We start from the raw sequence: 27,842 nt of genomic DNA on the forward strand, positions 1-27,842 counted from the left end.
ACATTTTTCCCTACTTCCCTCCCTAGATATCTGAGCTGTGCTTTTACTGGAAGCTCAGTTCTAGCGTTTAGTGTAGAGTCTAATCTGGGTCTGGCAGTGAGCCATTTCATTCCCCTCTGACACGGACCTGTGTGAGTGTGTGTGTGGTAGGGAGTGGTGTATGCATACAGGACTCGCCCATGCCTGAGTGAGTGATAGTGAAGTGTAAGAGACTCTCTTTGTGAAGCACGGATCAAGAGATGAACACTAGACAAAGCTAGGAAATTACCTATGAATATGATGACCGTGGAATCGAGTGGAACGGTTTTGAAAAGAAAAATGCCATTCATTTTCTCAATAGAATAATGGATAAAACTTGATACAAACTATATAAAAAACATTGCACATTTAATCTCTCTTTTTTTAACATTTTAATGCCTGAACTGGAAAATATTTTAAACCTGAGGCCGCTAAAAAAGTGGGTGGTCATTTTTGTGCTCTATTGAACGATAGTGGGTCGTTTTTGGTGCATCTGTGGGGCGGTGTTTGTGTACTGATGCTTTCTGGAACAGCAGTAGGAGTGCAAACTTCATTAGTTTTGTCCTTACTGAGTTTGCAGTATTTCTGACAGGTGGCAGTGTAGCTCATATCCGTGTTATTTTTCAATTAAAATTTGACGCAGGAACCACACTAACAAAAAACAAACGTCTCCTCTCATTACCTCCTACATCAACACCTTGCTTTTTAACTCATTCTGTACAGCTCTCGTCTTTGTCTTTTCCTGTCTTTACGCAACTCTTTCCTGTTTCATTTGCGTGTATCCACATCTCTTTCTTTCTCTGAAACTTCCTCCCACTCCTTCACCTTGCACTCAAGGTTTCCTCTCGCACTCAGACTAAACAGCCCTTACTGAGGTGCATGTCTCTCTGAATGTGTGCTCAGTGCTTTTCTGCAGCTGCTGAGACTTGCTAATTGGTGACTATCACCAATATATGCAATCAGGCTGTCTATCTAATGTATTTCACATCATAAATGATTTTAGTAATCTTAGTCCAAGTGGCTTTTGCTGCATGGTCAGCGATATGGGAGTAGAGTCGGGTGTTACCAGATATGTGCAGAAAAACAAGCAACCTAGTCTGACAATAAAGCCCTTAAAATAAATGACTTGTTTCACAAAAACAAGCCTACTCCAGTTGTTTGTGATTCTATGCATGTGCGGTTTATGGTTTAAGGGCAATTGCTTGACCTTTTGATCTGATTTATTTTAGTATAAACCTAAAGCAATCAAAAATATGCGACGTATAAACCCAAAAATGTAAACTCGTGTATGTCCATATTTATAAGAAACTTTTAATAAAACAAGCCCAAAATTGCTTGAGTTAAGTGGACACAAGCCCCTTACACGTGCTATACGTGTAGTGACGGGCAGATGGCGCCAATGCAACTTACAGTAAACCAAAAGAGTGAGGAAATATTATTTTAAAAAGAAATAAGCATATTAGACGCTTTATGAGGAATTTATGTAATGAGAAGGATTTTGTTCGAAAGCACTTATCCATGAAAATCTATCCAGAATTTACTCAATTCATAGATGCCTACGTGTGAAATTGCCACATACAAAAAAAAAAAACTGCCCCAAATTGATGAAAAAAAAGTGCTGAAAATACGACACTTAATACGAATCTAAAACGAGACTTTTAAGTCATCGTTTTGATTAAATACATATTTTGTTCTGAATCTGTGTTGTAAATCCTCGATCAGTGGTGTTGTGGAGTGCCGGACTGACCGCGGCTCACATGTCCAGTGCGCGCGAGGAGCGAGTCGGGTCTTTTCCTGTGCGCGCGCACCCACACACCTGTACGTGGTGATGGACACACACACACTTACACATGTGATCACGTCCTCATTACCTAGCACTCCTCCCGTTTTCCACGCAACCTTGCAGATGACCGAGGAGCCCCAGAAAGGCGTCAGCGCTGCCGTCATGTGATGCGGATGATATTCAAACTGGGATTACGCACATACTGTAGACCGATACGCTTCTGCACGTAGCTACAACCCAGCCATTACTTATTATGGTTAATTCATATACATTTACATGCATTATGTATTTATTACATTTTAAAATGAAAAAAATATATATAAAGATTATGCCCTATTTCAATCTAGCATTTTACACAAATGGCAAGGCATTTTTTTCAGTGGTGGTCTGTGACTTTTTTTTGCACAACCGTACAAATAAATATATAAAAGATAATGTATGTTCACTGCATTGTCTAGATTTGTAGCCTATACATCTACTTACAAAATAATAATAATAAAATAAATCAGAGTAGAATTGAACTCTTGCATTTGACTTGAAATGTTTTATTAGAACATAAGCAGAGATGGTCATTAATATAGCGTCGCTATGGACAACAGTCATTATTAAAAAATATCTGACCAATGAATACCGGGACTGACCAATCAAATGCAAACTATAGCTGTTGGCTCAAGTGACTAAATACTAGCCATAATAGCGCTTTTATATCAAGCACCTAAACTGATGCCAGAGAATCTCTTTGAGTTATCATCTGAGTGAAGATCTGCGCATGGACTCGAGTCCACGCTGACACCACTATAGCCACGCCTACCGCGGCGACTCGTCCAATGGCGTGAGTCTCATTCGTTGAACTGACCGACAGCTGAAGCCGTTCGTTAAAACCGGAGACCGGCGGCGTCCGTGATCATTGATAACAGCAAGAGGGAGAACTTGAGAATCGAGACGACAAATCCAACAGGAAGCGGAATTAAAAGCAACCTTCATTCGTAAGGACTAGAAGTGCACTTGGATTTAGTATTCTCTTCTCAGCGCCTTTGTGTTCTCTGTGCGCTCCACTAATAACACACAGTGTCGGCAATACTCAGATTTGGATCAGAGAGTGAGTTTCTGCTCCATTCTGCGTCCCGTTCCCAATGAACGCAACGCACTTGGAGACTGGCGGCAGGCTAAGCATGGGATTACTTTTGTGATGTGGATTGTAATAGCCTTGGAAGAAAAAAATGATTTACTTCTCAACAATGTGAGAGGACCTGCGTCCTGGATTCTCATATTTCTGGATATTCTGAAAATAATCAGCAACAGCTGAGGGACGCTATAACATACTTGCCATCTCAGTCCCTCTCAGGTGCCCGCATGCGTGTTTTGGGACCAACATGGGATTCTTGTTGCCCCTATAGATCGGACCCCTTGTGAAGAAGCCTTTACTCATGTCTAACTTGCTTTCCGAGACCTTTACCAATGCGTTTGCTAAAATCCGCCTATCATCGGATAGGGTTTTAAAAAGATTTATTCGCCTTATAAACTCAATCATGAACTTTGCCGTTCGCGTGCTCCAGTTATTTCTTGTGATGCTTCTGTATTTGTCAGCTGTCAAGGTAAGTTTTAAACGCTTGCGCATGTATTGAGAACGAACCCGACGTTTTGCTTGAATTGTAAATAATGTTATATCGAATGAAATGCGTCTGCGCCACTATATTGGACGTCCTTGTGTTTCCCCTTGCGAGGTCACTGACCATGTATTGCCAAGCTATTCAAAATCACTTGAACAAGCAAATCAGACCACCCCACAGTGAGCCATTTAACTCTGTAGACAGGACACAACCGGGGGGATTCAACTGTATACGCAATCAGAGTCCATTCAGCTGTTTATAAGTTTGTTGTCGATTTGGTGAAGGCCCTATCATAGCCACCTTAGTGATATTATTACGCTTTAAAGGCGCAGCTACAGTGTAACGCTTCAGACGGACCGGGTACCAACATATCCGGCTTCTGGAGAGATCATTAAAGTTACGATTTCAACGTGATATTCAGCTATTCACAAACAAACATGATCTAAAACCATATGAAACCCAAGAAAAAGTTGAGCCGGTCTGTTAAAGTGAGTAAAAGGCTCTGACAAGAGAGAAAAAGCTTCATTGTGAAATGCACATGGAGCTTTTGTGAAATCTCAGAAAGTGAAAGGCTCACAGGTCTCTAATGCAGAGCCCAAGTCAAGTTTTGACTTGAGGCTAGACTTCAAGGCCAAGTCTCAGGTTTTTCAAGGCCAAGTCTAAGTCTTAAGTGTCTTTTTTATTAATAGTTTTCTAAATTCTACAGGTTAGTGTTAGAAACCCTGTTGCACAATTCATTTAATTAAATTTTTTTTTTTTTTTATAAAATATATATATATATATATTTGAAAGCCCAATTTGACTTTGTTTTTATCTGTTATCTTGAGTCTCATTAGGAGTCATGTTTCAAGTGAACTGCTTACATGTCAGTTTTTTTTTTTAAACTTGAGTCTGAGTTTCAGGCTTGAGTTGTTGATAGGTTTACTTGAGTTACATTGTGTTTTAAAAATGCAATGTTTAACTATATACACAAGCCAAAAAAGAGTAATTAAATATTATTTAGTTTTATGATGAACTTTGACTTTGAAATGAAATTAGGTAATTTGTTGCATCATCCTAAACCTGTGGTAATGCGGTGGTTAACAACTAGTCAAACCCGTTGGGACTCATTTGATTAACAATTGGCAATGAATATGTACAGAAACAGAAGAGTGTTTTACTACAAATTTCTGATTAAGATGTCTTCCTCTTTTTTATTTTTTTTATTATTTTTTATTTTTACCACAGAGTGCCTACATACCCAGGGAGGAAGGCAGAAGCTCATATGATGGTGAGTTTCTTCTGGGCCTGGCACTCAATGGTGTCATCCAGAAACTGGACACATACAGATTCTCTAAGTACAGAACCCTCTAGTGGACGGGTGAAGGAAAGCACTACTGTGCCTTTAATCAAGCTGTCACTGCATTTGGGATTAATTTGTAGTATTTATTAGAATCTCACAAGCCAGTGTGGTTTGTAATACTTCTCAATACGCAAACCTCCAAGGGATAATTTGGAGTAAGCATGCATTACCAAACCTCTCATTGCTCAATCTAAACTCAGAGAACCAGATGACAATTTATTAAAATGAACCGTTTTTCTTTCTCGTGCCAATTAACAGACACACAACTGTGTACAGCTGTACAACTGTACTGGTTCATATGGACACCCATCTCAGTCACAAATTCCTAGAAGGGCTACCAGATTTCCAAACAGTGTTGGCCTTGAAGAAGAGCAAAGACCATCTCGCTCCCAGTGGTGCAGCTTGGCCTACATTTTTGGCAAAAAAGGCAACTGATTTCCCCTTTTTCTTTGAACTTGCAGTGGTGCCATTCATGGAAGTGTATAACAAGTCTCTCTGCCGTCCTCGGGAAGTGCTGGTGGAAATTCAACAGGAATACCCTGATGACATCGAGCACATCTTCATACCGTCCTGTGTGGTTCTCACCCGCTGTGCTGGGTGCTGCAACGATGAGATGATGGAATGCACCCCTATCGTCACATACAACATTACCTTGGAGGTCAGAGACCCCTAACTTCCAGACTGTTGCTCCCTTTTTCTCTCTATTTTATTTCTTCCGCTATCCGTCTGAATCTTGTTAAGTCTACTTTTTGGCAACCCTACACTCCTCTACTTTGTCTCCCACACTCAAACCCTTTATCTTTCTCTTTTTGGCCAAGCCAACAGGGTTTCTCCTGAATAAGAGTAGCCAATTTTTAGGTAGTGTTGAATGCAGCATGCCTGTTTGTCTGTTTTAATGTCATTGCTTTTTTTTTTTTTTTTTTGTAGATTAAAAGAGTGAAACCGCTCCGTAATCAGGTTGACTTTTTCATGAGTTTTGCAGAACACAGTGAATGCCAGTGTCGGTAAGAAGCCTCATTTTAACACGCATACACACAAAGAGACCTTTTTTTATAGCTTATAATACCGTAATTACCACAGACAAACCCTGTTCTTACCCCATTCCATTTTTAGAACTTATTTTATTTATTTTTATTTAGAAATAAGTGTTACTTTTGAACAAAATTAGATTTTTTACTTAAAAAAAAGATTGTCCCCAAAGAAAAACTGTCAGATTTAGCAAACCTTCAAGGATAATTTTATAAACTCACCCACTTTTTTTTGTCTTTTATTATTATCTGCTCTATAATTGTATTTCTAGCTGTATTAAAATAACTGAGGGGTGTAAGTGGACTGTACTCTTTTATATGTGTGCAGGTCTTTAATTATAAGTGTGTTTGTTGTGTGCACTGAGGTAATGTCTCGCTTTTTTGTTGCTCTTTCAGGGTGAAAAAAGATATTCTGGAGAAAAGAGAAAAGTAAGTGCTGTTGTTCTAGTGTGGTGATGTTGTATGTGTGTGCATGCTTCAGCTCTCGCTCTATTTTGTCGTTTCTCCCTCCGTCATTCATGCATTCATTCTCATTTCCTAATCTCTTTATCTCAGTCACCCTTATCTCCAGTTAGGTGTATTCCTTCCTGTTTTCCTTTTCTTTCTGATCCTTTCATCTCCATGCTTTTCATGTTACATAAAGCCATACAATCTGATGGTGAGAGAACAGTGGAGCTCTTCATTGTTGTTGAACCAAGCGAACAGGTGATTTAGATCTCCAAAATCATTACTGGCACTACTGTCAAACTAAAGCTATGCAAAAACTAGGACTGGGCGATATATATTGAAGGAATACATTATATTTTCACTAGCAATATCAATTTTGAATATGTTATTATTAAACTTTAAAGTCTTCTAAAGAAGCTCTGTAAACTCATTTTGTTTTCCCAAGTCTAAGAACATTAAGATCATTTCAAAGATATTTATTTCAGTGAAACGGTTCAGCTCTGATTCGACAATTTGCTTGTTATCACTATATGTTTTATATTTTCTAATCCTTTACTCAGTGAAAAATAATGTGGAAACATGCCTTGTTTATTTTAATGTATATATTTACTATTTTTTGCATCTACAATAGCTGTTTAGTTGAAAGGTTTTCCCCTCTGATTAAAAAAGCACTTTATAGAGCAAATATATGGAAGCTTTTTCACGCCACAGAAAAAAGGTAATTGTGAATTTTTAACTCACAATTCTGACTTTTTTTCTTGCAATTTCGTCTTTTTCAGAAGCAAATTCAGAATTACGATATATAAACTTGCAGTTCTGAAAGGAAGGTCTGAATTATGAGATACGAAATGTCTGGATTGCGCGATAAAATCTTGCAATTGCGAAAAGTCACGCTTGTTTCTGCCATGAAATTAAAACAGTTATTCACTTTATATCTTATTGTTCTGACTTACAGATTTGAATGTAATATGTAATATAATTAGCAAAGGACCAGAACTACTGTTTTTGTTAATGCAGCCGTCCCAGGTTTAAAAAAGTTCCCTTCCATAATGAACTTAAAGTATTTTCTCGCACTAATTTTGTACTTAATATACTAAAAATGATTCTTTAGTACTACTGAAGATAAACTAACTTAAGATAAATCACTTGTAGTACATTTGAACCCGTCTTTCATACACTAGTCCATTTTTTAAATACGGAGATGGTATGTTAAAAGCACATTTTAGTTCATATTCATGGTGTCCCAAAATAGCACAGTTGAGTACACTTAGTTGATCTCAAGTTTATCTTAAGAAGTACTAAAGAATAATTTTTAGTGTGCGAAAATAGAGCACTTTAAGTACATTATGGAAGTGTTTTTTGTTTTTTTTTAACCTGGGGTGTACTGATGAACTGAGATACTCTTTGACCCTTACACCACTATCTCACTTCCTGTTTGATGTCTTCATGTCATTGCAAGTTGGTTACGTAGGTGTAAATTCAGACCTTCAGGTGTGTACAGAGCCGCGTGAGCAGGTGTGCGAGTTTCGCCCGCTAGTTCAATGCCCTCACCCCACATTAATCTCTAAGCTCTGCTTTATGATCTGAGGTAAGAGAGGGATTTGTCATCTCTGAAGAGTCTTTACGTCCTGCGATAAGACAGCGTTTTGTACACTTGTTTATGAGGCTGTTTCCACTCCTCAGAGATACCGTGGCGGTCAGTCAACCCCCTCTCTGATGACTCCCTCTCGCCAGAGAATGCGGGCCGAAGTGTTTGAAAGTTTACTGAAGTTGACGCTATTGCAGAGGGTGTTGATCTTGTGGCTGATGTGTTACGGGTCAGAGGTTATCTCTAGGGGGTTAAAAAGTTGAAATGCTTTCTGGTTCTGATAAACAAGTGGCCCTTTGGCACAGAGGCTGTTCCTCAGCGTATTCCTCATAACATGATTGAATCTGACCTCGGAAAACAGTGAATGTAATCGTAGATAATCACCCGCCCGATGTGTCAACAGTACTCTTCTGTTTAAACAGATCCAGCTTCATAACGTTTGTAAGAGACGCCTGAGTTAGTAAAAGTTTTCAAACGTCTGAATTGCATCTATATTGGACATCTTGCAATCCATTTATTTTCATCACGCATTGAAAAACCCATATTGGTAAACCGCTAATGCAAATAACCATATACGGATCGGTTTGTACTGTGATTGTGAGATAGGGGAAAGTTCACATTCTTGCTGCCTGACGTGTCTGACGTGATATTCCTGGATCCTCAGCTATCTGAAAGATAAATGGACGTGTATGCTGCCAATACTGCATGCTGATTTGCTGATTAATCATTATAATGAAACAGCTTTTGACGTTTCCGTTAGAAGTCTCGGTTACACTTTATTTTAAGGTGTCCTTGTTACAGTGTAATTATACATTTAGGTACTGAGTAATATTAATGAACTACATGGACTTACTATATGGTTAGGGTTACTTGCATGTAATTATGCATAGTTTATTGTTATTACAATAGTAAGAACATGTAACGTGTAACAAGGACACCTTAAAATAAAGTGTTACCGAAGTCTCTAATATTTGAGAGTTAAAACTCTCTAGTGGATGTTGAGCTTTGGCTCAAATTGAATCAGTTTGTCTCTGTTTTGGAATTCTGCAAACGTTACTGAAGCTTTTGAAGATTTAATGCCTTGTTTATTTATTGAAACGTCTTCGTGTGTGAGAATTTGAAGAATTGGCCAATTTCCCCAAAGCCTGGCTGGCTTTTAATTTCTAATTCACGTCTCACGGAGTTTTCTGTGGTGTCAGGCACTTCTACAAGAATAAGAAGAGACATGTTTGCTGATGTGTCCATCTGGATCGTTTTAGCACTACGTTCACTGCAATCTGACTGTGTTGGATGATCTTTTGCAACCTCTCCGATTCAGTTTTTGTTTTTCGATGTTCTTCTTTGTTTGTCATGTTCCCTTTCCAGAAAACCCCGGAAGGGCAAAGGCCAAAAGCGAAAGAGAAAGAAAAACCGTGAAAAAAAGCGGGATTTGTACGTCACCTCTGCGTTCGCCTCCTCTCCCCTGCACCTGAGTGTGGCACTTTTGGTCGTCAAATTAATTTGGGAGGAGATTTTATGCCTCCTGTAATCAGTGCATTCCTGTCGGACGTTATTAATTGCCATTAATCCATCAGCTCCTCTGCCACTTAATTAAAACTGACCATCCCATGAAACCACATCCCCGATCTATGCTTTCACAGAGCTTGACACACTAATGCTGATGCACATGCTAAAACTATTAACATTAACAAGTTTGGCCAAATTGTTTTTGGTAAAAACGGTACAAACAAGTAGAGCGCAACCACCCGCTCTTTCAGTCAGAATTATTTTCCCCATTCATTTTCCTTAGTGTTTCAAAAACTTAAATCGGTAAAGATTTCTAAGCCTATGACCAAACCAAGATGAATCGCAGGAATACAACTTTTTATTCAAACAAAGGAAGTATTTTGGAAAAAAGTAGTCTTTTATGAGAGATTGAACTATTCATCCCATGCAGCATTGTGAATGATGTAATCCAAACAATAGCCACAATACACTAACAAGTCTGACAAGCGTAAAATTAATTACACGAGACGATTCATTTTATATGAGATGTTTATCGCAGAATAATCCAATATATACATTGACTGCGGGTATAGAAACTCCTTGGATTTCATCATTAGCAGTGCTTTATGGAAATAGTCGATCAGGGGTCTCAGAAGCAACCTTGTAAACGAGAATTTGGTTTTCATGGGAATTCAGACATTAAAAATTGCAAAAGCACAATCACTTAACGGCCTCTGAGCTCATAGGTCTGAGAAAATGAATGGGATTTCTATTTCTGGATCCCTACAGTTGCGCTCTATAGGTTGTGCCGGAGGACCCAATAAATCAAGCTCTATGATTGGAGGAGGTGGGCAGTGAGGATAGCCGACATACAAACTCACCCGATCCACCCAGCATGGTACTAATCTATTGCAATATTTGTGTTGGAATCACAAACTTGTTTGTGCTGTTTCCTGTTTTTTGGAATGTTTTTTTTGTTGTGTCCTTTCTGACATATGAGAAGGATTGAGTGAGATGTTTTTTTATTTATTGCTGTGAATTTGGTCTTGTCATGCTGCGTGAGCTCTGCCGCACAGCATTATGAAAGTCAAACAGCCTGTTTACTTTGGTGCTTTTCCCAGCAATTGGGAAATTAAATGTGTTTCAATGAGAATGAAAGGGCGAAGAAATGTGTACATGGGGACAATCTGCTCCTGTGGGACTGATGCTTTTGAGGTCAGTATTGGGGTTTGGGTTTACATACCGTATAAAAAAAATAAATTAGATTTGAGACTTGTTTAGACAAAGAGCATGAAAATAGTTATTTTGCACCACAACTATTCACACTGAGTTTTTGACATTCTCTGAGAAGATTTGGATGCAAACTGACTTAATGCTAAAAACATCATTGAGATGCTTATGTGGGTTTAAATCTGACTTGTGACGTTTCCCAAACACAATACTATTTCTCTCAATGAAAATAGGTCAAATAAAAACGTTCAGACTTTATGTAAATGGGTCTTTACACTGTTGTAATTTAAAGTCACAGTTAAATGTAGAATGTAGACTGTGGCTTTGATAAGCCTGTCCTCCGATGAATATTGGCTTCAGATAAGGTCAGCTGACTAACATGTGTGAATCTTCCTTGTGGAGTCCAGCGTTTTGTACTGTACATGTGTCCTGACGATCCTGATCCAACACCACAAAAAGCAATAAACAGAATCACTGGATTTTCATGCACTGCACTCTCTCTCTCTCTGACTTTTATTCCAGTGTGCTTTTCTGAAACCGATTATTGTTGTTTTCATTATTTTCTTGCATCAACTGAGCTTGCAGGTGCATGGCCACATCCTGCCTAATTGCAGCTATTCACACTCTACAAATCCCCTCGGACCCTCAGAAGGGGCAAAACGGTTGTACCAGACGAGGGTGGCTCAAAAAAAATGTACTGCTTACGTGTGTGTATGCTTGAGGGAAAATGTTTAATAATATTGCCACGACTACGAGTCCGCTGTAATCTCCCACAATCCTTTTCCTTTTCTCTCATTCTGTCTCTTTTCAGTAGTCAGTGTGAGCCTTGCTGTTCTGCATGTTCTGAAAGGAAAAGAAGGTTGTTTGTTCAAGACCCCGAGACGTGTCAGTGCTCCTGTAAACACTCTGAAGCCGACTGCAGGTCTAGACACCTAGAACTCAACGAAAGGACCTGCAGGTGTGTTTGTGAATCTACACTTTCTTGTTTACCTACACGTTAGCGCAAGACTGCCCTTCCTGTTTTTGTGTTGTAATGTATATCCCTTGACAAAAGATGTGTTTCTCTTTTGTTTAAAGCAATAATTCAATCAGAATTCCCGTCATTATTTCCCTACCAAACCTATATGACATTCTTACTTGTGTAGAACACAAATGTGATCCTGGAGCACAAAACCAGTCTTAAGTCGCTGGGGTATATTTGTAGCAATAGCCAACAATACACTGTATGGGTCAAAATTATTGATTTTCCTTTTATGCCAAAAATCATTAGGATATTAAGAAAATATCATGTTCCAGGAAGATATTTAGTAAATTTCCTACCATAAATATATTAAAACTTAATTTTTTATTAGTAATATGCTTTGCGAAGAATTTCATTTGGACAAATTTAAATGTGATCTTCTCAATAAATGAGTTTTTTTTTGTTTTTTTTCACCCTCAAGTAGTTATATCTCAGCCAAATATTGTCCTATCCTAACCATACATTAATGGAAAGCTTATTTGTTCAGCTTTCAGATGATAAATAAATCTCAATAAAAAAAAAGACCTTTATGACTGGTTTTGTGGTCCAGGGTCACAAATGGAGATGTTTGGTAGAATGTTCATGCTGCCCTTTTCCATACAAACAGCTGCCGCTTATTTAAATGTCAGCTTTGTTTTATTTTTCCTAAATTTAGTTATGTGTGGAAAAGAGTGGAAAGAGTTGTTTAAATCTGACTACAGTTTAAGACATTGATGCATCTCTTCCGAAACTATAAAAGATAACCTTTTTGACAGGTTAAATCTTCCTGTCTAGAGTAAATAATTTAGATGTTCTAGAGATTTCATGTATGATTTTTCCACTTGCTTTCCCAGATGTGACAAACCAAGGAGGTGAACTGAACCGAACTTGAGAATGGACTCTGACATGAAGGAATATTTCACAATAATTCACAGCACTTTGAACGTTCAGCTTTGAACTCTGCTCTCATTTTTCCGTCCCGGAGATATTGAGCGAATGAAGTGAAGGGGTTCGGGGGAGGTGGGGCGTTAATAGTCAATGAAATGTTCTCTCTGTATATTTTCATGATTTTCATGTGTGCGCGTTAAGCGAAGCGAGAGACTGAAAGCACAGGATTTGAATTGCTGCTAAAGGGTCTTCGGAAAAGACCTGCGTAAATGTTTCTTATCTTGGCTGGTGTGCTTAAAGTCGTACTCAAAATCACTCAACGAAACACATCACTGGATTTGGGTCTGCTGTGCAGTTTTTCATGTGAATCTAAAGCGCAAACGGAAAGTTTGGAGGACTGCAACGGTGCGTCTGCGTCCACTACACGCTGTGGAATCATTCCTCCCAGTGCGCGAACACTGAGAACAATGCGTGTGTTTTTAGAGACGGACAAATGATTGGGCTGAACTGATTCTGTCGTTGGAATGTCATGCCATGGAAACCTGCTGGTCGCTGTGGTAAATGTTTGCAACAGAGCTCTGACCTTGACGAGGCAAACACAAGAGGATTTTGGTCATATTCACTCCTTAAAGGGATATTCATTCTTTGACATGTTTGGAAACCACTTTGTGTAGCTCGTGTGTTTAGACTCCATGCTTCCACGCTACTGGGGATTTAAGATGACGATTCGTGCTAGGTTTTTCGTTGTCGTTCAGCTAGTTTTGGCATTTTAGTCCAAATCTATTCCCCTAAACGATTCAGTAATTTATGATTTTTTCAGTATTCTGTCTCTTTGTATTTAATTTGACCTATTTATGTGCAGTGTTATGTTAAGATGGATCTTCTCACCATTTATTGTCTGCAAACCTCCACGGCTGTCTGGAGGGGAAAAAAGCTTTTCATCCTGTTTTATTTTCCGTAGATGAACAGAAACATTCCTAATACTGATCAGTGAGTCGTGTTGCCAACTTCCTTGACTTTGCCGCCTTGCTGCAGATGTGTGTGTGCCGTGTGATCTCTAACAAACAAACCGTGTAAATGTGATTTCGTGTGCATATGTTTGTGCACGTGCATGTGTGAGTATGTTTTGGCGTCTTGATGTCAGTGTGACATACGTATTGAATAACAAATATAGCAGCCAAATGTAAATATAGGCCAAACCCACGTCACCATTTACTTCTACTATAATAAGATCTAACAAGCTGAAACCGTGTGCTCAGATGTGGTCTGATTTGATTGGAGTTTTACATTTATTTATTTACTCTATGTAAATATGTTGAATATTAACATCTTTTTTGTGTCTGTGTAATGTAGTACAGCATATTTATTTTCAAATTATATTGCTTTTTTTTATAAAATTTCGTTTGAAAACTCTTGATGTGCTATGATTTCATGAAAACACCTGTTTATCTGGTTAGTATTAATTAATTGCAATATAGAATTCAGTGTTTAGGTTCCTTTTGGCGTTATCAGCCAGTGTGGAGTTAACTCATGACTCCAGAAGCATTATGGAGCATATTTGACCTTATTTCTTGTAGTCCAGTCACATTGAGTAGATTCTGTCACGGCATGAGTGATGAAGGACTCAGATGCAGAGTAGAGCAGGAGAAAACTTTATTTTTGCCACCAAAACACAAAATAACAGAAACAATATATAACAGCGGCGTAAGGAAGCGGAGATTCCAGAGCTGGCCGGCAGCGTCACACTGAAATTTAATGAGTGTGTTAGAGAAAGAAGTTCATTCCATTTTGGCAGGAACAGAATTGCTTGCGTTCTCTGAATAATTTCTAAACTTCACAACACTTCAGTCAAGAAATGCATATCACTGTTTGACCTGAAGACAATACTTCATTATTCTATTAGCTGTTTTAGATGTTGCCAAGAGTTGCATCACTTACAGATTCCACTTTTTGTCCAGAATGTGTCCTTCACGTGGTTCAGTTCAGTCTCGGAGAACATTATGTAGGAATGTTTTGGTTTGTTAAACTCTATAAAACATACAAATGTTCAACTAACCATTACCATTCCAGAAATTTCCCATCCGTCTCGCTAAACCTGAGCCGACAGGTCCATGTGATCATCAGAACGGCAGCCATCAGTGTTAATGAGGCTTAGGTTTAAGAGCGGGTTGTGGAACAGTTTGCAGTGTTTGTTTTGAAACAGCTGATTTTAACCTAAGCGGCGCTCTGGTCATACTAGATTATATGTTTGACATAATATGACCACGTGAAGCACTTAAGAGCAGCAGCTTTACACTACCTATGAAATATAAGATAATCCTCTTGCTGCGCCCCCCCGCCCCGCCACCTGCACAGGCCCCTCGGCCGCTTAAATACCCCAAGAATGTTGTAAGTGACTTAAGCTGTGATTAGAGGAGGAATTTTGGGGTGGCAGGTTCACGTCTCCCGTGTAAACTGTCATTTTAGTTGGATCTACCAGTGAACTTTACCCAATCAGTTAAACTTAGTGTTAAATGGCATGAACCGGGAGGTTGCAGGTTTAAATCTCAGATTTGTTTTCATGCATTTCATCCAATCAGAAAAGAGGAGGTTCATTCTCAGTAAAGGTTACCATACCCACGATTTGTTACTGATATAATGAACTGGATACTGCACTTATTAGTCATGTTATTTGGTAACACTTCACAATCAGGTTTCAATTTTTAACATCGGTTAACTACATTAGTTAACATGAAATAAGAATGGATAGTACTTCTATGGCATTGATTTATGAATTTTAACATATACTAATATATATACAGTATATATATTAGTATATGTTAAAATATTAAAATCAGAAGTATGGGTCACATATTTTAAGACCCAATTATTGCTATTAACTAACTAACTACAAACTAAGATTCTTGCCTCATTAAACTCCTAATCACTGCTTATAAATAGTAAGGTAGTAACATTAACAGAACATTCGTTTGAAGTTATCTCTGTAATTTAATTTTAACATAATTATTCATTATTTATGGAACATTTGATCACACTTTATTTTAAGGGACAATTCTCGGTATTAACAAGCATATGATTTTTAACTCAATAAACCCCTAATTCATTGCTTATTAATAGTCAGTAAGGTATAGTTGTTAAGTTAAGGAGATGTAGAATATGGTCATGCAGAATATGTGCTTTATAAGTACTAATAAACTGCCAATATGCTAGTAATATGCATGCTAATAAGCAACTAGTTAATAGTGAGAATTGATCCCTTAAGTGTTACCAAAGTATCTAAACAGTTAATGCAACTGCGAAGTAACGTTAACAAACATTAATAAATGCTTTATAAAATACTGCTTATTGATAGTTCATTTTAGGTAATGCATTAACAAATGAGAGTTTCATGAGCCATTGTATAATAAATGTAAGATTTTATTGTATATTATATATAAAAAATATATATATTGTATATAAAAAATACTGAGCCAATTTGCATGTCCTCATTTCGTTACTGTTTATTTTGGGGGTTAAATTAGTGTCAGATTACACCTAAATTAAAATATTGTGCACCGTTTATGTACTTGATGAGAATAGCCTATGCAGAATTAGTTTTGCCTTCACTTTCTATTCAGCCTTATTCTGCTGCTTCTGAGATCACATGACTCCAAAAGTACATTTCTCACATTTTGTAAAGAATAAATGCCCTTATACTGACCTTCTCTTACTGATTCATCTCTTTTATAGAAACAATATGTGCAGTTTTGACTAAATTATGTGTAGTATAACTAGTTTTGTTAGCTAACTGTTGGTTCCCTGCCATTTTTCCCCCACTTATTAAAACATTGAACCGTGAAATAATGTAGAAAGCATAAATGTGGATCAAGAGAAGTTTAATTAATAAAATAATACCATTTTAATGTAATTGCACTTAACTGCCATATAAAAACTGTGCTTTTCTGCCATAACCAATCAGCTGTCAGTTCAAATGATATGAACTCTAAACTTACTGTGGCAGGGTTGAAATCATTTTTGCAGTTACTTTTCAAACCACTTATTTAGGATACACGCGTCTGTGGAATGCATACATGTGCATAAATGCATCTACCATGCACAAATTACAGAGAATGAGCTGAGAATTTGGTTTGAGATACATTTGGACATTCAGATCAGAGAGTCTTACAGTTGTTGAGATTGATTTTATTGTATAGCAAGTGGTCATAAATTGGTGCCATGCTGTGTAATTGTCATGTCGCTGAAAATAAACTGGAATTTACCCTCGTTTCCAACAGTGTGGCGTGACCCAGGTCTGTGACTTTAAAATGAGAAGCAGTCCACACCCTACAGTAGAGACGTGCACTCTGTCAGGAATATACAACCGTCCAATGGCATCATTACTCATCTGTCCACGTCTCACACCTGTGTGTGTGTGTGTGAGAGCATCAGGTTAGGTGCGTGTTCACTCACACATACTACCAACCACCATTAAGTCATCAATCCCATAAAACATGGCTATATTTGACATTTCCTGGCGTCGTTTTTAGAGAAAGGAAATATCTTCTAGGAAAATGATTCAAGAGCAGGATTAAATGATCAGTTTGAAATTTCCTTGTCAGCCTTTATGATGGAAAGCTTTGTGGATTAAATGTTTACTTTAAAGACAAATGCTTTCATAGTTCAGAGTCAAATGCACATGTTTTGGATGGTTTTCTGTCAGCCTGCGTCTAATTCACTTAAGTTTGCTAACAGATTATATAAGGTTTATAAAAAGGCATGATGACGCATTGAATTTGAACTTGGATCCCTTCCATGAGAAATGAGCTTTGATCCTTCTAACAAAACACTATTACATTGTATCAAACACAAAACAAAAGTTTCCCACAATCGAACAGGAATCAAAGTGGTTTTATTACAAGGATTGTAACATGATTAATTTCCTGAAGTAGAGTCACGTTTGAGCAGTAGAAGAAAGATAAATCTTTGTTTTGCAATTTAATGCATCTGCAAGAGTTTTATCTTTAAATCATGCAAAGACCAGTCAGAAATTAACCAGGGCTCGAGGCAAAAAAAAAAAAAACACCACTAAAAGTGCCCAAAATATCACAGATATTTAAAATGACAAATGTGATGATGATAGTGAATCTGCTATCTATAACATTCAATATAATCTGATTCTATTAGCCTTGTGTAATTATGGTTTGAGTGCCTTTGGAAGTGTCAGATCTGTCAGATTAGTTTTGCATTTACCGTCTTAGAGCCAAGTGATTTTATAAGTGATTTTTCACAACCCCCATTCATTTTACAATTATTAACCATAATTGTTTAGGTTATAAATGTATTATTAAATTGATTCAAATGTTATTTAAAAAAAATTATTCCATAACAGAGTACATAATGTTGTCTGAAAATAGTCAAAAGTTTATTAGAAGTTATTTAAAAACCAGATGCTAATGTTAATAATTTATTTTATTTATTAACAGTATTTTTTTTCAGAGCCAAATTTTCTTTTACCCCATTCAGAGATTTACAGCATGTTTAGAAACAGCTTTGCAGAGATTATTGCAGCCGCTATATAAACCTCACATCCATGCAGCTCTTGTTTTCTGCTGGTGCATGGAAATACAAATTTAATACAGTTTTTATTTATTTTAACATTCCAACGGGTGATGCATTGTTTCCCACAATTTTGAATCCAGTTTAAATTCGCTTATACCGCATTAAAAAGCACTTCTGGGGGCAAAAACCACTGCAAAAAAAATATCAATGCTTACATAAATGAATCACAGAATGAGTCAAACAATGAGTCACACCGTAACGTTTTTCAATCCACACTTTAAGTTCAAGTTCAAGTTTAGTTGTATAGTGCTTTTTATGATACAAATTGTTGCAAAGCAGCTCTACAGGAAATTAAGTTTCCACAATATATTTATATATTGCAGAACCTTAATATATTTAATTTATGGCAAAATTGGGTAATTCTGTATGTTGTCTGAGCGTTGGCATCCTCTGAGGTCCTCTGAGGGGTTGGCAGGTGTTCGGTCATCTCAGATCATTTAAGGATTGGATCCAGACTGAAGCTTCTGTAATTCCTAGTTACCACGGGATGTTAATCCTGTGACAGAAACAGAGAAACAAATAGAGACATAATTAGCATAGCTGCTGTTCCATCTAAGCAAAACTGATTTGTTCAACCCAAGCTAAAGAAAAATAATAATGTACATTTGATCAGATATAACTGCAGTACAAGATTATAAAATGCATTATGTGAATGCTTGGCTAAAGAGATGAGTCTTTAATCTAGATTTAAACAGACAGAGTGTGTCTGAACCCTAAACGTTATCAGGAAGGCTATTCCAGAGTTTGGGAGCCAAATGTGAAAAAGTTCTACCTCCTTTAGTGCACTTTGCCATCCTAGGTACTACCAAAAGTCCAGAGTTTTGTGACCTTAGGGAGCGGGTTGGATTGTAGCGTGGTAGAAGACAAGTTAGGTACGCAGGAGCTAAACCATTTAGGGCCTTATAGGCAAGTAATAATATTTTGTAAATGATTCAGAACTTAATAGGTAGCAAGTGCAGAGACTGTAAAATCGGGGTAATATGATCATATTTTCTTGGCCTGGTAAGAACTCTAGCCGCTGCATTTTGGACTATCTGTAGCTTGTTTATTGAAGATGCAGGACAACCAGCTAGCAGTGCATTACAATAGTCCAGTCTAGAGGTCATGAATGCATGAACTAGCTTTTCTGCATCAGAAACAGGTAGCATGTTTCGAAGCTTGGCAATGTTTCTAAGATGGAAGAATGCTGTTTTTGTAACATGGGAAATATGATTTTCAAAGGACAAGTTGCTGTCTAATATGACACCCATATTTTTGACTTTAGAGGGCGTGACAGTACATCCGTCTAGTTGTAAATTGTAATCCAAGAGATTCTGTGTACTGTTTTTTGATCCAATAAGTAATATCTCTGTCTTATCTGAATTTAATAGGAGGAAATTATTGGTCATCCAATCGTTTATATTTTTTTACACAATCTATTAGCTTAGTTTAGAAGTTTAATCTGGTCTTGTTGAGATATATAGTTGAGTATCATCAGCATAACAATGAAAACTAATCCCGTATTTTCTAATAATATTACCAAGAGGCAACATGTATATTGAAAATAGCAGAGGACCTAGGACAGATCCTTGTGGTACTCCATACTTTACTGGTGATAATTGAGATGACTCCCCATTTAAATTAACAAAGTGGTAGCGATCGGAAAGGTAAGATCTAAACCATCTTAAAGCCTGCCCTTGAATACCAGTATAGTTTTGTAATCGATCTATGAGTATGTCATGGTCTCTAGTGTCGAACGCAGCACTAAGATCAAGTAATGCTAGCAATGAGATGCAGCCTTGGTCTGAAGCAAGAAGCAAGTAATTTGTAATTTTAACAAGTGCAGTTTCTGTACTATGGTGAGGCCTGAAACCTGACTGAAATTCTTCATAGAGATAATTTTTTTGCAAGAAGGAGCACAATTGAACAGACATAACTTTTTCTAAAATTTTAGACATAAACGGAAGATTTGAAATGGGTCTGTAATTTGTCAGTTCATTAGAATCTAGTTGTGGTTTCTTAATAAGAGGCTTAATAACCTTCAGCTAAAGTAGAACGGACGTGCCGGATGATGGAGTCTCCGACAATCACAGCGCCACGTTCCGTCTCGCGGAGGGGAGCGAAGCGGTTCCGGGTGGAGATCTCGAAGACTGGAGGCAGCGGAGGGGGAGAGGTCGTCGTCCCGGGGCCTGGCTCACGTCTTCCGCTGCTGATGCACCCAGGGTCCATGGTGTCCTGGCGCCGGAGTGAAGGACATCTGGGAAGATCGCATCCTGGGTGCACAGGGTCTGTGCAGAGAAACACATGGAGTAGAGGTGGTGGGAGTGTTAGCAGCGTGCTGTATACTTACCCCGGACTTGTGAGCGTCAGCCCGGGAGGCTCTCCGCTCTCTCAGCTGGGCCTGCTTCTCCACCAGGTCGCGGATCTGCTTCTCCACGGCCTCCAGCTCCAGCTGCACCGAATGCAGCTCGAATGTTTCCTCACCTGCACTCAAAGGTAGACACAAATCCGCCATTTAAGCAAGTAACAGTGAAACAATGGTAATGTGTGTGAATAGAGTATTAGCAATCTAAGCGAGATTAGCGGCAGCCGATGCTAACGGGCTATAAGCTAATAGCAGACTCGAGAAATCAAAATAAAACCATTGATAACAAGGCGCTCTGATTGGTTTTGTTTTAGAATGCTATAGGGGATATATTCACACGTTATAGAAACGAAAATGATTATAGAAACAAATCAGCGCATCCGTATCACCATGTGTATTTAATAAAGTCTGTATGGTGCTCTGGTGGCCTGTATCTTTACCCTGGATAAACCCGTCTTTTAAACCCGGGTTTCGATGCAATGGGTTAGTTTTTCTCCTCAGACCTACCAATTTCGTTTAAGAAGATAATTGTTATGCATTAAGCTGATGCCATGCTTTTGAGAGGTAATTTTGGTCAAATGTGATGTAAGTAGGCATGGAACATATCTGTGAAATGACTCCAGTGTGGAGAGAAGCCCAAGACTGATCATCTCTCTGTGTCGGTTTAAGCGTTAAGTCGTGCTTATTTTGCCTGCATCTGTCCTCTGAACCTCTCTCTCCTTTCATGTCTTTCTAACACCAAAGATAAACAAGTAGCTTTTCTTAGATCACACATTTTGGAATTGGTATAAACAACCAGCGCACACTCAATCAACTTCTGCAAGACTAAACACACAGTCGTCCACACACACACACACACACAAACACACAGAGACAAATTCTCTCATTTGCATTGAAATAAACACTCGGGGTTTCCTTAGGCTCTCTTGCGTCCAACTTTATACTTGTTGGATCTCTGTGACTCTTGAGTTTACAATGTATATTCAAGTCTTTGCTGGGCTTTTCTCACTTGAAATTGTAAACTCAGTGTCATGAAGCCTTGGGTTATTTTATATTCCACACTTTCATACTTTGAGTTAGTTCATCCTTGGCAGTTTCCAGATTTCACTCTGTGCATTTGTAAACCTTGGGTTAATACTCTCATTTGCATATATACTTAATCTAATTGATTGGAGTATTTCACATACATCTGCTGTGGTTTTTCTCAATTTTTCTGAAATATGCTACAAAAATTTTATTTTCATCACTCTACCCAGCTAACAAGAACATTTCCTTAACATTAACATATAAAAATATTTCCTTGAATATTTCAGTTTATACATTTGCAAACATGGGAATGTTACTTTTGATTGTTCTCTGAACCATCTGAAGCTAAGCAGTAACATCAAAAATCATTAGATAAAAACCTGTTAGCTGGGCAGCCACTGTTTACTTTTTCCTCTTGGATGCTGAAATTAAAAGTGTGTGAAAGTCTGTGCAATTGCACAGTGTGATGAATATTTAATTAGATAAGCACTGAGTTCACTATTGGTTGTCTGTTATTAAACAACTCGCCATAAAATGTTAACGGAAAAAAAGTTCTAACCAACCTTAAAGATAATTAAAAGTGGCTTTAACTCTTTAAAGCATATTAAGTGCGGTCTGAAAACCCTTATTGTGTGACTCATAATGAACTATTTGACTGCAATATCACTTAGAGGGTAAAAATAGAGAAAAAGAAGAAATATGCATTTGTTATAATAAAAAAAAGCATCTCGCTCTCTCCTCATAGTCTTTTTGAGTTCTGTCCGTTTTTGGATCAGTGTTAGGCCTGAGTTTATTGAGTGACAGTGTGTAATATCGCGTGTGTGCTGACGGCACTCTTTAGCACATGCTATTGTCTGGCATATTGTCTCATTTCCCTCTCGTGTGTGATGGGGTGTTAGTGAGTGATTAGTCTGTAGTGTTGCTATGAGACCAGTTTAAGGCATTCCACACATATTCCATCTAATCCTTCATTCCGGGCTGTTAAAATCATTGACATGTGATAAGTGTCTCTTCCGAGGGCTGAGCTGATCCCAGTGTTTCTGTGTGTTTGGGTGTTCCCACATTAAAGATGATTGAAAGCGCTTTAATGATAAATAAAGGGCTCTCGTTATTTTTATGTGCATGCGTGTGATTATTTGTGTACGTAAGCAGAAGTATCTTAGTTTTTTAGTTGTAATGAGATCCATATTCAAGCCATTAGACGTTCTTTTTTTTTCCTTTGCATCTGGAAGAATCTATGTACATGTTTGACTCCAACTGAAGTATGAAAAATAATTTTCCCATTGTGACATCATTTTAATTCTTTCATTACTGTAATGCATCTGGATGAATCTGAGAATTTTATATTTTATAAAATATTTTATCAGTGTACCATGATGTATAAATGTAAACTTTAAATAATATATATTATTTATTTATTTATTTGCACCATATTGCTTATAATATTTTATTAATTACATAGATTAGCCCTTAATCGGCGTTCACTTTTTCACATTGATTTCTTTTTGCTTTTTTTTACCAAACGAGCAAGCCAGAGTCTGTCGTGACATGTTTTCCTGAAACAAAGTAGCCAGCTGTTTTGTGTCAGCATCAGAAATATTTACAAGCATTGAGGTAGCGTGATTCCGATTTTTATGGGTACTACGGGTTTCCATGAAATCAACATTGAACGATACAGCTTATCAGAGCTTATCTGAAGAGACACAACTGCTTCCCAACCGAGACTGAAGTCGCAGGTGTAAACACATGATCTTATGCAGACAGGCATGTGTACTTGGGTGGTCGCTGAGATACACTAAATCGTTTTTAGAGACCATCTGCAATACACTTTTTTGATTTACATATTGTTCAGCCATATGCAGAGGGAAATGTGTTGATGTGTTTAGTGAATGGCCAGCTGAAATAAAGTGTGTCGAATGTTAATGTATACTCAGTGAAATCAGACATACACAATACTCCTACACAGAGCTGTATGAATGTTTACAGCACACCATATACAGTGTGATGCCTCATAAAGGAGCTTTGTAGTGTGTATGTGTTTGTGTACCTAATTAACCATACTTCATGGACAAATGTGTACCCAATATTGAGCTAAACCTCCTAAAACCTTTAAAAGGCACATCCTCGTTTATAAAAACAATATATATATAAAACGATGGACTTGTATGTATATGTGTGTGTGTGTGTGTGTGTGTGTATAGATATATATATATATATACATATACGTATATATAAATATATAATAAAAACTATACAGACATTTAAACAGCACAACACAACAAAATTGACAAAATTATTGAAACTTAAATTAAAATTAAAATGGAAAATATAAAAGTAAAAACTTTCCAAATATTAATATCAACTATAATAGTATCTCAATGATACTAAAATAACACTGATTAGGTGTGGATGGGGCTTGGTTATAGTATTTATAACTAGCTGTATATTAAAACAACAGAAGCAATCTGTCTATTTTTGAATTTAAAAAAAAAAAAAAAGTGCATTTAAAGGTTTTAAAACTATGAGTTCAGGTCTATGTTCTACTGAGTTTACTTTTGACCCCAAATGGACTTTACAATAGTATTTGCTACATGTTTTCATGAATAAATGAGTTTGTTGATATTCGTCAGTGAGCAAGAAATGCAGGAAGGAAAACTTAATGGTACCTTTTTTGTCTTGCAGGGATCGTTACACTCTTGAATCTAAATGTTCTTTATTGAAGCATCATGGATTATGGACTTTGAAGCTATGGTTTAATTTTGGCCAGAAGCTATGGTTTAATGTAAAAAAAAAGAAAAAATCCCTGATGGATTTGTTTGTTACAATCATGCAGCTTTTCCCTTCACAAGATGTTAATTGGTGGACTGGAGTGGTGCTGTTTGGACTCATTCTGACGGCACCCATTCACTGCAGATGATCCATTGGTAAGTAATGTAATGCCAAATTTCTCCAAATCTGTTCTGATGAAGTAACAAACTCATCTTGGATGGCCTGAGGGTGAGTAAATGTTAGCAAATTTTCATTTTTGGGTGACTGTTTCATCCATGGAACTTTTCCATTCCACAAAAGATTCTTTATTGTGTTCTTTGGATTTTGAAAATGTTCTTCACGCTAAGAAAAAAAATTGTTCTTTTAAGTTTGGTTCACTGAGAGCTTCTATGAAGAACCAAGAATGGTTCTATGGCATCTCTGCGAAAACACCCTTTTGGACGTTTAATATTTACGATACTGCATCCTGGATGTTCTGGTACTCCCGATTTTGTCACTACAACAAGAAGCGAGTGCATAACAATGTGATGACAGAATTCGAATTTTGAGGTCATGTCAGTTAAACAATATAGACATCACATCTCGAAATATCAAATGTCTCAACTGAAACGGACCAGTGTGTGTGCGTTAGAAACAACGAGAAAGATCGGCCAGTCAGACGCATTGTGTGCATGTCTCTGGAGTCATACCGCAACTACAAACATTTGTGCCCCGGTGGCTGGAGGTCTGACTGACAGGCTTTAATCTGCGTCAGTGTGTGTGTATGTATGTTTATAAAGGTTATAAAGCGTTTTTGGTGGTCGGCCAGGGTTCAGGTTGTATCTGGACACTTTGAAACGGGCCGGTATGCGATCATCTGTGCTGAGAGAGCAGAGTATCTGATTTTTTCCAAGTGGAGACACACAGAGAGGCTGAACTCACACAGATCTCATTAGCCTTTGCTTTGTTTCTGTAATCATGTAGCACATTAAAAATAGTTCAAAATGGATGGATGCACTTACAAAAGTAACTTCTAGAGACAATTTGTCCTTAAACTATATCTGTATAAACACACACGTACACACTAGAGAGAAGAAGGTGCCCACTGTACAGATGTTTGCTTCACCTTTGCATGAAGAGAATCAAAGCAGAACTGCAACAGTGTAATAAATCAACTCAAAGTATGTGACCCATATAGTGACCTGACCTCAACACTTCACTGCTTCACTCTTTTACTGACTGTTCCTGTCTCGCTCTTTATCACACACTTCCCAGCAAGCACACTTATGGGTTTTTATGTTGTGAAAATGATGTAACATTTTCACCTTAAGATGAAACAGTTTATTGTCACATGTTCACAATGTTGTATTTTGGTTGTATAAAATTTTGTTTTTTTTAATCTCTCAGATTATCACACACTTCCCAGCAAGATTTTTTTAACCCCCACTTTTTTTTTTTATACTTTCATATTTTTGCAGATACTATTTTGCAAACTCAATATAATATAATATATAATGTAAGGGATAATCAACGGCTAGCTGTGCATTAAAGGATTTTAATGCACAAGGCAAAGAACCGCCCGACGCGAAGCGGAGGTACTTGTATTGCTCTTTGCAGCATTCTGCCTGCTTCAAATCAGACATAGAGATGAAATAGTGTGGTAAGGCCACATTTATTTGAATGAATTATAGCATGTATTTCAATTAATTATTGATCGATCGAGAGATGACAGTTGTGTGTAGCCTACCTGTTTGCTGCGATTTTATCACCTCGTGGCTGGAGAATATAATGTAGTGATCTAGTATCTTTTTTAATTTTATTAATAAAAATCGCGGGGAAGCGTTGACAACAAGTTCAAGTGTGTGTGCAGCGCAATCTACAATCTCTCTCTCTCTCTCTCTCCATGTGTGTGTGTGTGTGTGTGTGTGTGTGTGTGAGCGAGTGATGCATGTTGGTTAGTGTGCATCAATTAAAGCAGTGCATGGAACGGTGATTAAACTGACTTGGAACTACCTGTGCATTAAACAGTTTCACTGCATACCAGCCAGCCAATCAGAATCAAGTATTCAGACAGACCATGGAATATAATATAATATAATATAGTTTTTCTGGTCATTGCCAAAATGCATCTTACAGCAGTGCTTCCCAATTAGCAAATAGTTTTGTTTCAGAATCCAGATTTTATGAGGGGACCCAAAAAATTTTTTTATTATGCAAAAGTATAGTTTTGCGAGAGTTTTTTTTTTCGGAAAAACTCAACATATGCAGGCTTATCTTCAGAGTTTTTGGTTTTACTAATGTTTCTTTGAGTTTTGATGGTTTTATGGAAATGATTTGCAGCACAAAACACATTGTGGCCATTACATTTTTATTCTTGCTGCAACTGAATCCATATTTAATATCATTTTTGGCTTATTTCTGTCTACCTGGTGTAGTTTTCCTCATTTTCTTTGAGGATGATGGCAAGTCACACAGCCTGTCCAGGATCGAATCTGGCTAGTTTGACTAGCTTATACCAAACTGACATTGAGCCCAAACAATGAGTTTGATTAGATGCACAACCTTTGACATCAATAACACAGATATGGTAAGCATTTTCTCCTCCCTGTTTAAAGCTGATAAGCTTGTTTATTTTGCTATCATGCATCATATGCAGCATTGTATGGCTATGTTGCAGTATATTATTATAATTTAGCATTGGTTTTCCGAGAACAGAGCCTGATAAGCAATTTTGAAAACTTTTTGGTTTTTAAAGCCTGAACAAAATGTTTTCACTAAGTTTTATTGTGGTTGCATCAAATTAATTTGCATTTATTATATAACTATTAATAAATGAGCAGCAAATTAGAGTGATTTCTGAAGGATCGTGTGACACTGAAGACTGGATAATGATGCTCAAAATTCAGCTTTGCATCACAGGAATAAAATACATTTTAATACAAATAGAAAACAGTTATTTTAAATTGTAATAATATGTCACAATATTTCTATTTTTACGGTGTTTTTTTTATAAGAAGAGCCTCAGTTTAAAAAACATCTTCAAATCAACTTCTCATTGTTTCTTGCTTCGGTTTGTTTAAAACAACTTAAATGCAATCTAAATGCAACATTGTAAAGACGTTTGTCCTGCAAGCAACGCAACCTGACAAAATTGTTTACAATGCAAGTGAGCGAATGAGTGTGTGTGTGTTATTTGCACCTGCTGTCGCTTGCTCTGACACACAAAAGAAACACTCTCTCTACGAAAAACTTTCTCTTTCATTTGCAATATCCCTTTACTAGCGTCCTCTCACCTTACGGACCTGTGACCCTTTTGTGTGCGGCGCTTAGGGACGATGTCATCACCGTGGGCCTCAGAGATGGAAAAATGACAGGGCTATGCAGGGGGCAGAGAGTTCCTGGCTGTAACGTGACCCTGCAGATGCTTCAGTCATGCCTGCTATGAGAGGCCTCTCCATGGACCTCAACCCCCTCCTCCGGGGTCCGGATGGCCTGACCACCACTGCTGGGTGTTTGGCTAGGAGGACGTGGGATGGCCGAACAACACGGAGGTGAGTTATAACCTCTGGCAGACCATCACAGTGTCATTGTGTGTGTGTGTGTGCGCGTGTGTGCGCGTGTGTGTGTTTCGGGTAAAAGTGGCCTGACTCATATGTCATACCAAATGCTCTGAGAGAGAAGAGGGTGAAAGAGTAACAGAGAAGGAC

General features: G+C 37.7%; 1 protein-coding gene and 1 long non-coding RNA gene across 6 annotated transcripts; one reads left to right on the forward strand and one right to left on the reverse strand.

Annotated features, from left to right (window-relative positions):
* Nucleotides 1-2,622: 2,622 nt before the first annotated feature.
* Nucleotides 2,623-13,834, forward strand: LOC306858843 (vascular endothelial growth factor A-A-like). Of its 5 annotated transcripts, none has more exons than XM_079399605.1 (8): nt 2,623-3,396; nt 4,639-4,681; nt 5,215-5,411; nt 5,681-5,757; nt 6,178-6,210; nt 9,182-9,247; nt 11,343-11,489; nt 12,386-13,834. In XM_079399605.1, the coding sequence occupies exons 1-8, from the start codon at nt 3,229-3,231 to the stop codon at nt 12,405-12,407; spliced, it is 753 nt and encodes a 250-aa protein (XP_079255731.1). In that variant the 5' UTR covers nt 2,623-3,228; the 3' UTR covers nt 12,408-13,834. The 5 variants fall into 5 exon arrangements, 3 of the variants coding, with proteins under 3 accessions (XP_079255731.1, XP_079255729.1, XP_079255730.1); XR_013783237.1 differs by having other exon boundaries at nt 2,631-3,396; nt 9,182-11,236; nt 11,346-11,489; nt 12,386-13,833; XR_013783238.1 differs by having other exon boundaries at nt 2,631-3,396; nt 9,182-11,225; nt 12,386-13,833.
* Nucleotides 13,835-17,288: 3,454 nt separating this feature from the next.
* LOC306858332 lies at nt 17,289-27,678 on the reverse strand. Its single transcript, XR_013783205.1, has 4 exons — nt 27,429-27,678; nt 20,347-20,480; nt 20,036-20,284; nt 17,289-18,513 (listed from the first exon to the last, which is right to left on the reverse strand). It is a non-coding gene; the product is annotated as an uncharacterized lncRNA (long non-coding RNA).
* Nucleotides 27,679-27,842: the final 164 nt, after the last annotated feature.

This window comes from Barbus barbus, assembly GCF_936440315.1.
Source record: "Barbus barbus genome assembly, chromosome: 39".
In the NCBI taxonomy this organism is placed as follows: Eukaryota; Metazoa; Chordata; class Actinopteri; order Cypriniformes; family Cyprinidae; genus Barbus; species Barbus barbus.

What these genes read in the sequence shown, in the direction of transcription:
- LOC306858843 (XM_079399605.1), top strand. Translation starts at nt 3,229, where the DNA reads ATGTCTAACTTGCTTTCCGAGACCTTTACCAATGCGTTTGCTAAAATC. An exon ending in CGTGAAAAAAAGCGGGATTT is followed by an intron (nt 9,248 to 11,342) that starts GTACGTCACCTC and finishes GTCTCTTTTCAG; the next exon opens with TAGTCAGTGTGAGCCTTGCT. An exon ending in CTCAACGAAAGGACCTGCAG is followed by an intron (nt 11,490 to 12,385) that starts GTGTGTTTGTGA and finishes TTGCTTTCCCAG; the next exon opens with ATGTGACAAACCAAGGAGGT.